This window comes from Centroberyx gerrardi, chromosome 4 (assembly GCF_048128805.1).
Source record: "Centroberyx gerrardi isolate f3 chromosome 4, fCenGer3.hap1.cur.20231027, whole genome shotgun sequence".
NCBI classification, from domain to species: domain Eukaryota; kingdom Metazoa; phylum Chordata; class Actinopteri; order Beryciformes; family Berycidae; genus Centroberyx; species Centroberyx gerrardi.
Window position 1 is genome coordinate 9,047,237 of NC_136000.1, and position 15,372 is coordinate 9,062,608.

A 15,372-nucleotide genomic window follows, 5' to 3' on the forward strand; every position below is an offset into this window, starting at 1 on the left:
GGGTGGGTGGGGGTTGGAGGTTTATGTAAGTGACTACGCCCTATGTGAAAGACTTGCCTAATGCCACTGATATGGTTTCATACAACAGGGATTTTGCTCCACTAAGAGACTATACAATAAGGACTTGAATTTCAACTGAGGCTTCATTCAAAGGGGCAGAGTTTCATCATCATTGTTTTCTCCATTTGAAGTGCATCTTGTCTGATTTTTAGATTTTCCAACATAATAAGGCCTCTCCAGACCTTGCACTCATTTGCTGGATTACTTTTGTTTGTGAAAGTAAAGGTAGTAAAGCCTAATTATTTTGATGATATTACCAATATGAAAAGGCCTATCTTTCTTTCTTTCTTTCTTTCTTTTGTAATATGTCATTTTAAAATGTGGCCCTGAGCAAGTTGGCTTAGGAGGGTTTTTATGTATTTTTATTCTTTTTTTTATGTTTTATGTGAAGCACATATAATTTGCCTTGTGTATGAAATGTCCTATATAAATAAAGTTTGCCTTGCCTAAGCTGTTGCTGCAGATTCACCCTTACGAAAAAACAACTGGGCTATAGTAATCCTATAAGAAGTTTTACAAGGCTACTATACAAATATTGGAGCAAAACTAAAAGTTAAGTCCCTACAGGAATGTTATGGATATCAAAAGAGATAATATATATATATATATAATCAATTTACTATACATTCACAATTGAGTACCACAGATACAGTGTAAGTCCCTATGGGAATATTATAGGAATATTATGGTGATTTTTCGTTAGGTTCATTATCCGCCAGTGCAAGCCAAAGTTACCTATCACGTCAAATATTGAAGCAAGTAAAGAACAAGTTTACATAACGCCTGGAGCCTCATGACCTTGCCACGCCGGAATAGGCCCCCATGTGATGGCGCGCGAAAACTCCCCCCATAGCCTCTCCTCCAACACGCCCACAGACAGACAGGATACCTGATAGAGTTGACAGCACTGGGCGTTTCCAGACACTGGGGTAGAAGAACAAGTTGGTGAACTCTCCGTGGATCATCGAGACCAAAGTCACCGGGACCAAACACCAAGACCGACCCAGCCATCGACCTGAAGCAGCAAAAGCAGGACCGTCAACATGAGCAGGTAAGGAGCCGATCCGGTCTTAATTGTATGAGATCAAGGACAGAAGTCAATTATGCCACAGCTGCACTGCTTAACGTTCAAAACCCCAAACTTTTTCTTTGTCTTTGTGGCGTGAGTCACAAGACTTTGGGCATGCTTGAATGACAATTTGACAAAGAAGTCATTGTAAAGCACAGTCTCATCAAACTTTGCACAGTATAGTTTTGTTCAGTATAGGCTAATTAAGTCATATCAATTTCATGACTGCGCTGTCTGATGATTGTGCTGCTCCTTTAGCGCAAGGATGTAGTTAGATGGCGTGTAGACAAATTTAATTCATTAACTTCACATTCACTCATGCCATCTCTCTGTGCAGCTGATAGTCTGTGATACGCCATCAATTGATGTTGTGATTGCAATCAAGCAAGTTAATACAGGTTGCAGCCCGGGAACAATAGTTATGTAAGGAAGTTTCACTCGGGAATAATATGCAAAACATTTTAGAAGTCTGCTTTTGCGTCTACCTTGTGTCACTTTTCCAGTTTGTAGCATTATCAGCTCTGCTCATTGACTGTCTGTCTGCACCCACAGCCAAACGTGCTTTGTGCAAGTTTGAAAGACCCTGATAGCTTGATTTTTTTTATGATCCCACTCTGTATAAAGAAGAGCAGATTCTCCTCATCTAATGTATTAGCTTGTCCATAATGATAAAGATATCCTCAGGAATAATGAGGCATTGCTGATTTAAAAAAAATAAAAATTAAAAAAAAAAAAGTTTTTTTTTTTTTATCAGTGGCTGGACAGTCACTGTAGTTTTCTGCCTGCAGGTGCAGGTTTGGTAGTCTACATATGCTGATTTTGACTTACAAAGACAGGTGAAACCAATTCAAGCACATTCTGTACTTTTACTTAAAAGTAAACTTTTGAATGGAGGGTTTTAACCTTTACAGGAGCAGCCTAGTGTTTCTACTTTTACTCAAGTAATAGATTACTCCTTCTTCACTGACAACATGCCACGTCTCATCCCGTCTCATCACACCTGATAAATCCATGACACATTAATCTATTGTTCTCTCAAGAGCCGCCCCCCTCTTACCCCCCGCCCCTCCACTACCCAACACACACACACACACACACAAGTGCGTGCATATACATGATGAATGCCCACCTCAACACGCAATTGTACATCTACACATTCTTCCTTGACTTGGCTGCTTTAGATTTAATGTTTAATTTATGAATCTTAGTCCATAATGATTTTGGAGCATTTGATGAGCCCATTAAAACTGATGGCTGTTTAAATGGCCCCTTCATTCCAATGGCACTGTTTGTCTATCATTTTAGATTATTAACATTGTACATTTTGTGCATCTGTGCCTCAGCCAGTGTTAACCCATTCTGACACATGTTTCCCATTATCTTTGCCTTTGTAACATGAGCCAGTGGAGGGCGGAGGGCGGAGGGCGGCGGGGGGGGCGGGGGGCGGGGGGGGGGGGGGGGGGGGGGGTTCAACCTACAGTACGTCCATCATCCATGCTGTGATCTCCTTCTTTCATGTTCAGAGATATGTACAGTTCTCTCCTACATAAAGAGACAAAGAGAGAATGGCATGGGCAACTGCAAAGGATTTTTTAAGCTCTCTCGAACGTCATGACAAAGAATATTTACAGCAGCTCCTAACAAACACATAGCCTATAGGGGCCTCACTTTGACCTTAGGGCATGACAGCCGCTGACGAGGAATTCTTTGGTCCCGGCTGGTTGGAAGGTTTCACGCTCCCATAAGGTCTGGTCAAAGTTTTTCCTTGTCTGTTATGACTCCTTACTTTTTCTTGCCATCTACAGGAAATTGCGCAATGTGCTATAGGTTGAACCATAGAGTGTGAACCTCTGGATTGCGCAAGACCTTACATAAGTACCCACTGGTGCCTCCTCCATGCTTATGGCCTCCAAATGGGTTCCCTTCTGGATTTCATTAAGGCTGCTGTGTGCTTCAGCCCCCTATCCCCCCCGACTCAAATCCCACCTCACTGCAGATGCTGGGACTCGTGCCTCTGTGAATGCCAGAGACAACCCTGTTAAGGTTTATGTATGTCCGTGTAAGGGAGGGAGGTTGCAGCAGAATGGCAACTAGGGTAAAGGTCAGAAGTCATGTTTGATGTTGGTGCTAGACTGGAGAGAAGCCACCATTTGGCCATTGAAGTGTCAGGCCCAGATTCACCACAGGTTTGAGCAGGGAAGAACGCGCAACATATCACCAAAATGACCACTTCGCAACACCAGCTCACCTAAATTATTGTAGCAAATAAGATCCTTTTGAAAGGTGGCGTGAAGAGGCGCGGAGAGTTTGTCCATTTAGAAACATCATCGCTGCAGATGCAGGCATCGTCGAAGGCAAGTCAGGCAAGCAAGGGAGAGGGTTTTCAGTCCTAGAAACTCAAAACAGATTGGAAAACGTTCCGATTATAAAAGGCAGATGCTGATGAGAGGGGCTATTTGCTATTAGCACAGTGCTGTTTTTGAGGGATTCTTTGCACTCGTTTTGCATAAATGTATTCATGAATAAGATAAACTGCATTCTTAGTTCAAGCAAATGAGACAAAAATGCACAAATTGCCCTCGTGACAAACTCTTAGTGAATCTGGACCTCTTAAAAATCTAAAGGCTCAAGTCTCAAAAATAAGCACAATGGTGGATCTACACTCACCGGCCACTGCATTAGGTATACCTGAGGCTACAATTCGCACGGGCTCACCAAAATTGACAATAAAAGATTGGAAAAATGTTGCCTGGTCTGATGAGTCTCGATTTCTGCTGCGACATTCAGATGGTAGGGTCAGAACTTGGCGTAAACAACATGAAAGCATGGATCCATCCTGCCTTGTATCAACGGTTCAGGCTGGTGGTGGTGGTGTAATGGTGTGGGGGATATTTTCTTGGCACACTTTGGGCCCCTTAGTACCAATTGAGCATCGTTTAAACGCCACAGCCTACCTGAGTATTGTTGCTGACCATGTCCATCCCTTTATGACCACAGTGTACCCATCTTCTAATGGCTACTTCCAGCAGGATAATGCGCCATTTCACAAAGCTCAAATCATCTCAAACTGGTTTCTTGAACATGACAATGAGTTCACTGTACTCAAATGGCCTGATCTCAATCCAATAGAGCACCTTTGGGATGAGGTGGAATGGATTCGCATCATGGATGTGCAGCCGACAAATCTGCAGCAACTGCGTGATGCTATCATGTCAATATGGACCAAAATCTCTGAGGAATGTTTCCAGCGCCTTGTTGAATCTATGCCACGAAGAACTAAGGCAGTTCTGAAGGCAAAAGGGGGTCCAACCCGGTACTAGCAAGGTATACCTAATGAAGTGGCTGGTGAGTGTATATGAAATGAATGCATGAAGCTGAAGAATTTTTAAATTGAATGGCCACTCTCAAAGGAACCCAAATGCGTTGCTCTTATGGCCTTAGAGAGTCCAGTCAGTATTTGTGAACGTGAATTACTCTCTCAAAGCTAAATTCTCTAGCTAGAAACTAGAACCAAGATACTAAACTGTACGTTATATAAGCTATGTTTCGTACAAGCTACACATTGGGCAATGGCTTCTATAAAACCCGTATAAAGGGAATCCGTCATCCAATAAACGCCAAGGTACAACGTTTTTTCAATGATTTTTACATGCGAGCTATTACGATTTGAGCCAGGCTGATAGAAAAGTACACAGTGTTACTTGGACATGCATAGCCAATTATCTAGTTACCAAACACGATGACTTTGCCTTGGAGCCATATGGATATATCTGGATACAATTATGATGCATTCCAGGATTTACGACTTGTTTCCTCCCCTCCCTTGCCACCATGTGTCTGCAGAAAGTCAAATGGAGGAGACAAGGGAAAGAATGGAGAGGAAGGAAGGAAGGAAGGAAGGAAGGAAGGAAGGAAGGAAGGAAGGAAGGAAGGAAGGAAGGAAGGAAGGAAGGAAGGAAGGAAGGAAGGAAGGAAGGAAGGAAGGAAGGAAGGAGAAAATTGTGTAGCCCTCTTTCAGCATTACAGATTACTGAAGTCATCGTAATAGATGCTTTCTGTTCAGTCAATATTTAAGAACTTTTAAGTAATTTGGACTTCATGAACTTTTAAGTTCATGAAGTAGTAGTTTTGGGGAGATGTGGGATATAACCTTTTAAATTATTTTAATCCCTTGCGATTATAGAGAAAATACAAGGAACAGACTCAACACCGTTTTTATCATGGCAGTGCTCTCACTGGTTTGGCGAACACGACCGTGAAACTATAATAGAGAGAACTATCCGACCGTGAGACCAAACTCGGATACAATGCTCATTGCGTGACACTGTGTGGAGTCCGACAAACTATTTTTCCAAAACATTGTCTGGCACATGAGCCTAACCAAACCCCATTCACACAGTTATGCATTGTTTTCTAAAGCTAACCAAATTAAAAGGATTTTTTAAGCTCTCTCGAAGACAGAAAAAATACAAGGAACAGACTAGAAAACACCTTTACAGAGGGGAAACATTCAGAATTTTATTGTAAAGTAACCGCCTCACCCCAATGAGCATATGGGCTTTGTCCTTCATCTTTGAACTGTACTTCCCCCACAAATCCCATATGCAGATGTTAGATGGCTATTGCTATTATGTTTGTTTCAGACCATGTCTCACGCTCTAAATGTTTAGTTTGTAAATATATGCATGTTGGAATTCCTTGTTGTTTTATAAAGATCTTCTACTTTGAGAAGCGTTTTTGTTCTATGCAACAATACCCATTCTGCCGCAGCGGTGATGTAACCATTTGCATCTGGTGCTGATTTAGAGAGCGCATGCTGCCCATTTAGTCAAGCAGTCACAATCTTCCTGGCTCTGATGCTCAAGGTGATATCTAACCAAACCCTTTGGCAATCGTTCTCTGCAATTCATATGTTGCATCCCAAAATGTTGTATCTTAGTATTTGTTGGATAATACTCACTATTCTTTGTTTTCAGTGTTTTCATCACTTCGGGATGGTAGCCATTGCCACGTCTTTATCATTACCCACCTTAATGTATTCGAAAGAAAACATCTTTGATATAGTCAACAACACCGTTTTTATCATGGCAGTGCTCTCACTGGTTTGGCGAACACGACCGTGAAACTATAATTGAGAGAACTATCCGACCATGAGACCAAACTCGGATACAATGCTCATTGCGTGACACTGTGTGGAGTCCGACAAACTATTTTTCCAAAACATTGTCTGGCACATGAGCCTAACCAAACCCCATTCACACAGTTATACATTGTTTTCTAAAGCTAACCAAATTAGCTCTACTTTTTTTTTTTTTTTTTTTTTCAGTGATCCCACCATTAAACTTTTACTGCTGTTAGCCTTCCATAAACAATTTCAGTTAAATACCCAACTGAATGCTGTCGTCAAAGCAGCCTCAGGAAAAGGCAAAACATGAGCTACCGTGCCTCATCTGTAAGGTTAAGTTGTACAATTACAGTATGAGCGGTTACAAAGATGGACTTCAAACTGTGAATTAGCACAGGCCTATCCATTCTGTCAAATGCCACAAGAATGAAAAACATTTGCAGGAATTGGATGTAGTGGAGAACTGGCCAATCTTGCAGTTGGACAGATTTACCTTTGCCATTTAGCCCAAAATGCAGACTTTGTGTTCCATGGCTGAGATAAGAGCATGGTTTGCTGTACAAACAAAAGCCAAAACTGATGCACTTGTGTGTTGACTTAATTGATCTTTTTAGCAAGCATTTTACTCAGACTCTTCTGAGTTGCCAAAGTCAAATGTGATTTATGTCATGTCAGTGGAACAAATATAATAACAGAAATCGGGGTAAAAAGTGATTTTGAAATGAGCAGGAAACCTATTTTGATGCTTAGTGTTTTGACCCCAGGATTTGTTGCAGCACCAGGGCTAAGGGGATATTTTTGGGAGCAGGGCAGCCAGTGTTACAGTTTATTATACTGTGTATGCAAATGACATTTATTTCCAAAATGCTGCATACCCATATTGGGGTGGAAAAAACATTAACTGAGGTTCATCATCTCTAAGATACAGAGGATCCAGCTATTCTAAAACCACATAAAGGATTGATGATTTAGTGTCATAAAATTGTAGGTTATTCACATATTCACAGGTCAGTATTGATACATTTGTCTATAAGGAAACGGTAAGGAAAATAATGAATAATATACTGTAGGTTATACTAGTGTTAATTTAGTAAAATTATCAGACGAATTTACCGTTAACATGTAAGTAGATCTGTAACTGCAGGTTAATGATGATTCATTACGGATAATGATACTGAAATGTACGCTTATGAAAGTATAATTTATATGACCACTAGGCCACTTTCCATATCATGGTCCTGCAGTTACAGATCTACTTACCTGTTAATTAGCGGTAAATTTAACAAAATATTTTACTGAATGAACACAAATTTCATCATCTTACTTTTTCATTATACACAAATATATCAATATGGGACCTGTAAATAAACAACAATATTATAACACTATAGTGTTGATTCTTAATGTTTCCTTAAAGTACTATTTGAGAATAACAAACTTGTAAGAATTTGCATATTATTGTGTAAATAAGGATTATTATTGCCTTCTGACAAAAAGTATCTCCTCGTTATTGTCTCATTTCAGTTTCTTTACAAGTAAACAAATCCATAATTACTAGTAAATGATCCAGTTATTTACTATAATAACTGCCTCCTTAGCTTTAAATATTGCACATTACTGTCTCCGTAATGTGGGGTTAGTGATAAATTGCAGGTTAAGGAGTCATAACGACGGTAAATAAGACAGTGGCCAGTGAATTGATGTGTTACCCAAGCTTGCTGAGTAAAAATAATTAATTCAGTTGCCTAAAGGGAGGAGCAGGACGAGGCGGGGGCAGCGTCGTGCATCCAATGAATAAGACCTGAAAGAAGGAGGAAGCAAAACACAGACTCCCTTTGATGAGGATGTAGAGGAGTTGGCTCTGCATGGTTCTCATTGGCTGAAAGCATCTCGGTGTTCAATTTCACGGCTGATGGACTGTATGCTGGCCTCTAGTGGAGGTCAGCAGATTGTTCCTGAATCCTGAATGTAACAGTCGGTCCTGTATTGCTGACTCACTAAAAAAGATGTTCAAAGTATTTAAAAATCAAAGAAATTAAAATGAGAAATCCGTCATTTTTAACACCTACACTGGCACAGTCATTGCTGGAGTCACAAAAATAGCATCTTTGAGGATTTATTTACCTGTACTTTTTGAAATACTGAGCAGTGAACATTCAGAAACTGTTTTGGTTTTTTTTCCCCCACAGTGGTTGTATTTCATTCATGAATGTAACACTTGAGTTGCTGATTTGGAAACATTTCCGTTGCGCAGGTGTCTGATTAGCCAGGCGGAGGTGCAGAGCTTCATCGAGAGATGCATGATGGCGGTGGGAACCAAGCCGCACCACGCCCGCAGCCTGGCCGAGGTGCTGGTGGAGGGAGACCGCAGGGGCCACTACAGCCACGGACTGAACAGGATGGGTCAGTGGGACGCCCGCAACACACACACACACACACACACACACACACACACACACACACACACACATACACAGATAGGACAAAATGTGTATACAAACAGTTTTTTTGTTGGTTAGAAGCAGGGTTGTGGTAGTAAAGAAAAAGGTGGCTAAACTATGATTTCCAGTGTGTTCATCATAAGGCAAACAACCACCAATATAAATAAAAATGAACTATCTTCATATAATTTACATCAGTTTGATAGTGCTTACTATGACTTGTACCAAGAATTTATCTCTTAAAGACAGTATGTCAGACTCAAAAGGTGGGCAAACTGAACACTATATCTCTGATTAAAAGTAAATGAACGACCCCATAATGAACACATCCTTCTAATTTTCATATGTATGAAAATATTAAGGGCTCATACCAGCTAGTTTGCAATTCGACAGAAACACACCAGTCCACAATCCACTATTCCACTTGATTTTTTTTCCATCAGCTAGCCCATAATTCCCTGCTTTGGGCCGTTTTGTATCTCTGCATTTAAACACAGGAGTTGTTTTTTGCTCTCTCTCTCTCTCTCTCTCTGCCATTGGACAGACATGTATGTGAAAGACATCCAGACGGGGATCTGTGATAAGGGCGGTGAGCCGGTCGTGGAGAAGGAGACGGTGGCCACGGCGCTGGTGGACGGGAGGAACCTGCTGGGCCCCGTGGTCGGCAACTTCTGCATGAACCTGGCCATAAAGAAGGCCAAAGAAGTGGGGATCGGCTGGGTGGTGGCGCACGGTGAGTCCCAGTGTCTTCACGCACAAAATGCACAGATGAAATTCTTGAGTGTGTGTGATGCAGGTACACAGTTCGAAAGAGAATCTATGAACTGAACATTTAGAATTTGGATTGGGATAGATGTCTGTCCGTACACCGGACTGATTTTGACAAAATGTGGAGGAATGATGCATTTTCACACTGTGTTGCAGCGTTTAAAACATTGCACTGATTGGCCGAATGGCAGCGCTATAAATAAAGGTCAAAATGTCTAACTCAAACGTAACATCTCAGGAGGGGTGGACAAAGTGTTATGGACAGATTAGACAAATAGATCAACCTGTTCCAGACTGATGGAAAGAGGAATAGCTCATGCGGTGGTGTTATGGCTTGGGCATGTATGGCTGCCGCTGGAACTGGGTCCCTTGTGTTCATTGATGATGTCACTACTGACGGCAGCAGGGTGAGTGCCAAAGTATACAGAAACATCAACACAGTGATCCCAAACATACAGTCAAAGCAACCAAATAGGTTTTAGGGTCAAAAAGTGGAATGTTCTTGACTGGCCAAGTCAATCACCTGACCTCAATCCTACTGAGCGTGCGTTTCGCTTGCTGCAGACCAGATCGAAGGCAAAAAGCCCCCGAAAACAAGCAAGAACTGAAGATGGCTGCAGTACAGGCCTGGCAGAGCATCACCAGGAACGATACCGAGCTTCTGGTGATGTCTGTGGGTGGCAGACTTCAGGCAGTCATCAGTTGTAAAGGATTTGCAACCAAATATTAAATATGACAACTTTATTTAAGTTTAGGTTAATTTGTCCAATTACTTTTGGTCCAATGTGCTGGAGTACAGAGCCAAAATGTGTGCAAAAAAATGTGTCACTGTCCAAACACTTACAGACTGCACTATATAATTAAAGGGAAAAATGTCTAACTTTGAAAGGCCATAACAGCTACAACACCGGTCCGATTAAACTTGGAGGGACAATGCATCTGGAGGACACATTTTACCAGTTTCTTTTGAGTTCATTGGTTTACGCTTATAGGCTTTAGATACAGGACTGTACTTGACTGGATTAAACATCAGGCTGTTACGAAAGGATTATTTTCCCTGTTGAAAGGGTAGTTCGGTATTTGGCTCATATAGCAGGCAATTAAGCGTGAGAGAACAGAAACCAAAACTAGTTAAAATCCAACTCATGAAACTAGAAACAGACCATGAGTTGAATTTGAACTAATGGAATTAAGAGAAAAGATTGCAGATAATTAGGTTTCTGCAGTCAAATCCCTCTTGGGTCTTATCAAAGGTTGACTTTTACATGGTCATCTGACTGCAATAGATTTTAGAGTGGGGAAAATGGTAAACTAATCTTCTCATAAATGAAACAACTTAGACAGCTTATACTAAAATGTTTTTGGCACTTCTCTTTCTTAGGTTCCAACCATTATGGTATTGCCGGATACTACGCAATGCAAGCTTTGAAGGAAAACATGATTGTGAGTGAAAAGTTTCATCTTGTCTGTCTCGTTTTATCTGTTTGTCTCCCTCAAGTGGTGATTAAGTACATTACACCAGGATGCAACTACTTATACTACTACTAACTTTTTATTTTACGGATACCTTTTGAACATAATTACACTGTAATTAGACAGTAACAGTATATGACAGAGCTGCTTTTGTTTCCCCTAATAGCCTCTCATTCATATTTACTGGTTGAATATTGTTGAATTTGATAAGGCCTTGAGGAATAAACCATTGCTAGTAGAAACTGGAGGAAAATCTAAGCTTCCTTTTCTTGATAACTCGGTTTATCATTTTGTTACTGTCTAATTACAGTCATTTCAGGCATAGGGAAGCTGTAATTTAAACCAACATTCCTTCATGTTAGATAGCATGCTGTCATTTATACCAAATAGAGATGAATGTACTGTATTATGTTTTTCTGTATGGCATCACTGACATCAGTCTAATATTGATCTGACCACCACAGGGCATGTCATACACCAACACATCCCCACTGGTCGTCCCCACACGCGGTAAAGAGGTGAGAGAATAGTTTACTCCATATGGTTTATTCTGTGGAATTTTATGTGCAATGTCATCGTGTTTATCCTGTATATGATGTGTCTCTTTTTTTTTTCTTTTTTTTTTTTTAACGGAGCTGCTATGATGCATGACAAATTTCAGAGAAATCTGACAATAAAGTTCTATCGTATCGTATCGTATGCTGCCAAAATAAAAAATGGAATTTGGTGGATTACCACTTGAAACATCTGTCCCATTCTGACTCTGTGAACCTGCTGTTTGCAGTGCACCCTGGGTACCAACCCCATCAGTGTGGCAGCTCCTGCTAAAGACGGAGACAGCTTTGTGCTGGACATGGCCACATCCGCAGTCGCACTTGGAAAGGTAAGATCTGATTTAAACTGATGAGCCAACATGGCAGCCTGACATCCAGACCTACATCGACCACTTCCTCATTTGATCTCCTTCCATCCCCACCAGTTGTTTTATTGAAAGAGAAAGTCATGGCAGGCTGAAATTCCACCATTTACCTGTATATCCATGCATGGTCTCATCACATACTAATGTCTCACTATGTGTGTGTGCGCACAGGTGGAGCTCCATGACCGGCGGGGGGACAGCATCCCGGAGGGCTGGGGCTGTGACTCCCAGGGCAAGCTGACCCCTGACCCCAGCAAGGTCCTGAAGGGAGGAGGACTGGTGCCCATCGGCGGCAGTGAAGCCACAGGTAAAAAAAAACACTGATAAAACCATTAGCGCTCAGCTCAGGGAGGGAAAGAACTATTCTGTCAGCGTGTCTCTTTGAATCTGATATCAAAGCTATCCTGTTCTGACCTACTTTTACATTTTAGGCATCTAGCTTATTCTACTGAGTGCAACAGTAGAATAAGCATAAATTCCTAGAACAACAGCATTACAAGGAGCACAGGGGTCAAAGCCAGGCCCAAACAATACATATAGAGTGATAAACGCTAGGAAAAAGGTAGAATTAAGAGAAAATATATATTTTTCCGAACCACATTTTATTCTCAGTGCAAGCAGAAGAGGAAGATATAGGAGCATGTGTGATAAGCAGTAAAATGTCAAATTTGTTTCTTTTCGTGGGACCATTCCACTACTGGGGAGTCCTGATTCTCTGTGGGCTCATTGTATAATATGTGATGTACCATAGTACATTTCACCAGTTCACCATCTCAACACACCAGATAATATCCCACTTACCTGTCCCTCTCTCTCTTGTGTCCTCAGGTGGTTACAAAGGCTACGGTCTGGGAATGATGGTGGAAGTGTTCTGTGGCATCCTGGCCGGTGCGCAGTACAGCCGACATGTCCGCACATGGAAAGTGACCGACCGTGTTGCCAACCTGGTATGATGTTGTATTTTTTTTTTTTTTTTTTTTTTTAAAGGGATATTCTGGCCAAGGCTTTTCAGGCTGCCAAGACTAGGCTCGTTCTGGGGTTTCTCTTGTTACTTGTATTTGCTTTAGTATTGAGTTTGTATACATATGTGAATATTGTACATTGTCAGTATTGGCATATAATGTTTTATTGTATGTATTCTACATTGTAAACAAATGAAAACCTAATGGTGAGGTCGCTTTCTGTAATGAATGTCCCTCATCTCTGTGGAAGATAAATCAATGCAGATAGTGTGCGGAAGCTTTCTTCAAGTTTAGAAACGCAATCTTTCTTTCACAGCCACTGTTGCCATGGAAGGTACGGACCTCCAATATGGCCGCCAGGTGGTGTGTGACATCACCTGAAAGCCTTCTTTACTGTTTGGATTGGGTCAGTTCATCGTCCTGTCTTGTGTTCGCAGGGTCAGTGTTTTGTGGCGATCAACCCAGAGAACTTTGCCGCCGGGTTCAACGACAGGATGTCAGACCTGCTGTCCATTCAGAGAGGGATGGATCCTGTGAGTAGATCCCACTGAGACCAAGCACCTCGCTGCAGAGAGCTTTATCTTGCTGTCTTTTTTTAAAGTGCAAACTCTGGACTTATTTGCTCAACAGATAAGGCATGGTACTGTAACTGAATGGGTCAGGGTTTCCTTTTCCTGATTAGGGCATAGGTTATTAAATTCTGACAGGCTTATTCCTGCTGGAAATCACACAAACTAAGTACATGCAATGATGATATTGTAAGGAACTTTGGATAAAGCGTCTAGCAAATGCCATATACTTTGCTATTTAGGTAATATTTAAATGCTACACCAACAAATTTGAAAAGAAAATGTCTTTGATGTATGCATTGGAAAACTTTTAGCAGCAAAGTAAACAATAGTGTGTATGCAGCACATTTATCATGCATGATAAAGGCAATAAATCAGGTTTTACCCATGCAGCCAATCTTTCACCAACTGGAGCTTTATTTGAATGCTCTGCTCTTTCACCGCAGGCTGACCCTGATAGTCCTGTGTTGGCTGCTGGAGATCCAGAGAGGATGAACATGGCTAAGTGCGAGGAGATGGGTGGGATCCCCTACCACCTCAACGTCGTCAACTTCATGGTAAGAGCTGGAAAGAAGGGAAACGAATGGCCAGTATTGGAATTTGGGGGCATGAGATTTTTTAATTAATTCAAAATCTCTCTTCACGCCAACCCAGAGGGAATAGTGGTATCTGTATATATATTTTTTTATTGATGGGCGTTCTCCTTTAAGCTGTTATGAATATATTCATAGCAGTTATGTGTAGGAAAGTAGGTGTGAACAGATGTGATATTTTTGTGGAGAGACAATCACTGACCTTAGCAATGTAAGATACTATATAAGGGTTTGACACTGAGCTAACTTCCTTTTCATTTTGTTCTTCTTTCTTTAGAACGAATGTGGTAAAAAGGTCGGTGTGAACCCCCTGCTCCCCTGCGACAGGCTCATCTCCAATTAATCGGCATCTTCAGCTTTGGAAATCGGGCACTTATTCTCCTGTGGAAGTTCACATTCCAGCTTTGGGAAGGATCCCAGGTTTAGAGATCTTGGGAGTGCAACTACGTTTACAGACATTGTACAGAGAGTTTCCGACATTTTGACAGTCATATTTTACTGATTTTAATTGAATAACACACAGTAGGCATTTTAATCATTATTAGCTACATATATGCATTCAATTTTAATCAGCATGACGTTTGTGTGATAAGCAGTAAAATGTCAAATTAGTTTCTTTTCGTGGGACTGTTTGAGCCATGCTTTTAAACTTAAATTGTGTGTCTCAAGATCTCTTCGGACAACCAAAGCTCAGTTCAAACATAAAACATTAAACATTTTGTATCTCAAGATACGTCAGACAGCAAAATCTCCAGATGTCTCAAAATACGCACATTTTATGTTTTAAAGACATCTGTAGACACGGCTGATGGCTGAATATGAGTGTGTAGGCACCGCCACATGGTGTTTTTTAAGACGTACTGTTGAAAGATAGGCTGTGTTTAAGTGTCTGTGTTTTGTTGGAGGCAGTAATCCCCCTGACAGCACGGCCATTCCCTTTTCACTTCTGTGAAGGTTGAATCCAGTTGAGCCTTTTTACTTACGCTGCGGTACTATTGCAGTGCTATTTCATGTGATTGCTGTGATGCACAACAACGATTTTAAACCTGAAAGACATTTTTAAATTGATGCCATTTTATGACACTTTTCATCAAGTTGAAGTCCCATTTTTACCATTAGGTCATCATAAACACAACTTTGTTCTTTCATGCCCTGTTTAATAAAGAATACAAAATTTGCCCAAAGTTGTTCTGTTGGTTTTACTCAAATGTTGCAGCATGGTCCATATCTTGTCACCTGCTGCTTCTTTTAAGGGGTACTGAGATGCACCAGCGGTCCATTATGATTATGCATAAAATTTAAGATCAACTCTGGCATGAGGTTTTGTTTGGTATGGATTTAGATTATAGATGAGTCAAACATTGTTAGCTAGTTTTTAAGTTAATGCTCTTTC

At 41.0% G+C, this 15,372-nt stretch overlaps 1 protein-coding gene across 1 annotated transcript; it reads left to right on the forward strand.

Annotated features, from left to right (window-relative positions):
- The first annotated feature begins 981 nt into the window (after window positions 1-981).
- On the forward strand, window positions 982-15,024 carry LOC139912910 (putative oxidoreductase YjmC). The gene is made up of 11 exons (XM_071900834.2): window positions 982-1,111; window positions 8,509-8,657; window positions 9,240-9,428; window positions 10,845-10,906; window positions 11,401-11,454; window positions 11,721-11,819; window positions 12,027-12,162; window positions 12,684-12,802; window positions 13,255-13,350; window positions 13,833-13,943; window positions 14,257-15,024. The coding sequence occupies exons 1-11, from the start codon at window positions 1,104-1,106 to the stop codon at window positions 14,320-14,322; spliced, it is 1,089 nt and encodes a 362-aa protein (XP_071756935.1). The 5' UTR covers window positions 982-1,103; the 3' UTR covers window positions 14,323-15,024.
- The last annotated feature ends 348 nt before the right edge of the window (window positions 15,025-15,372 follow it).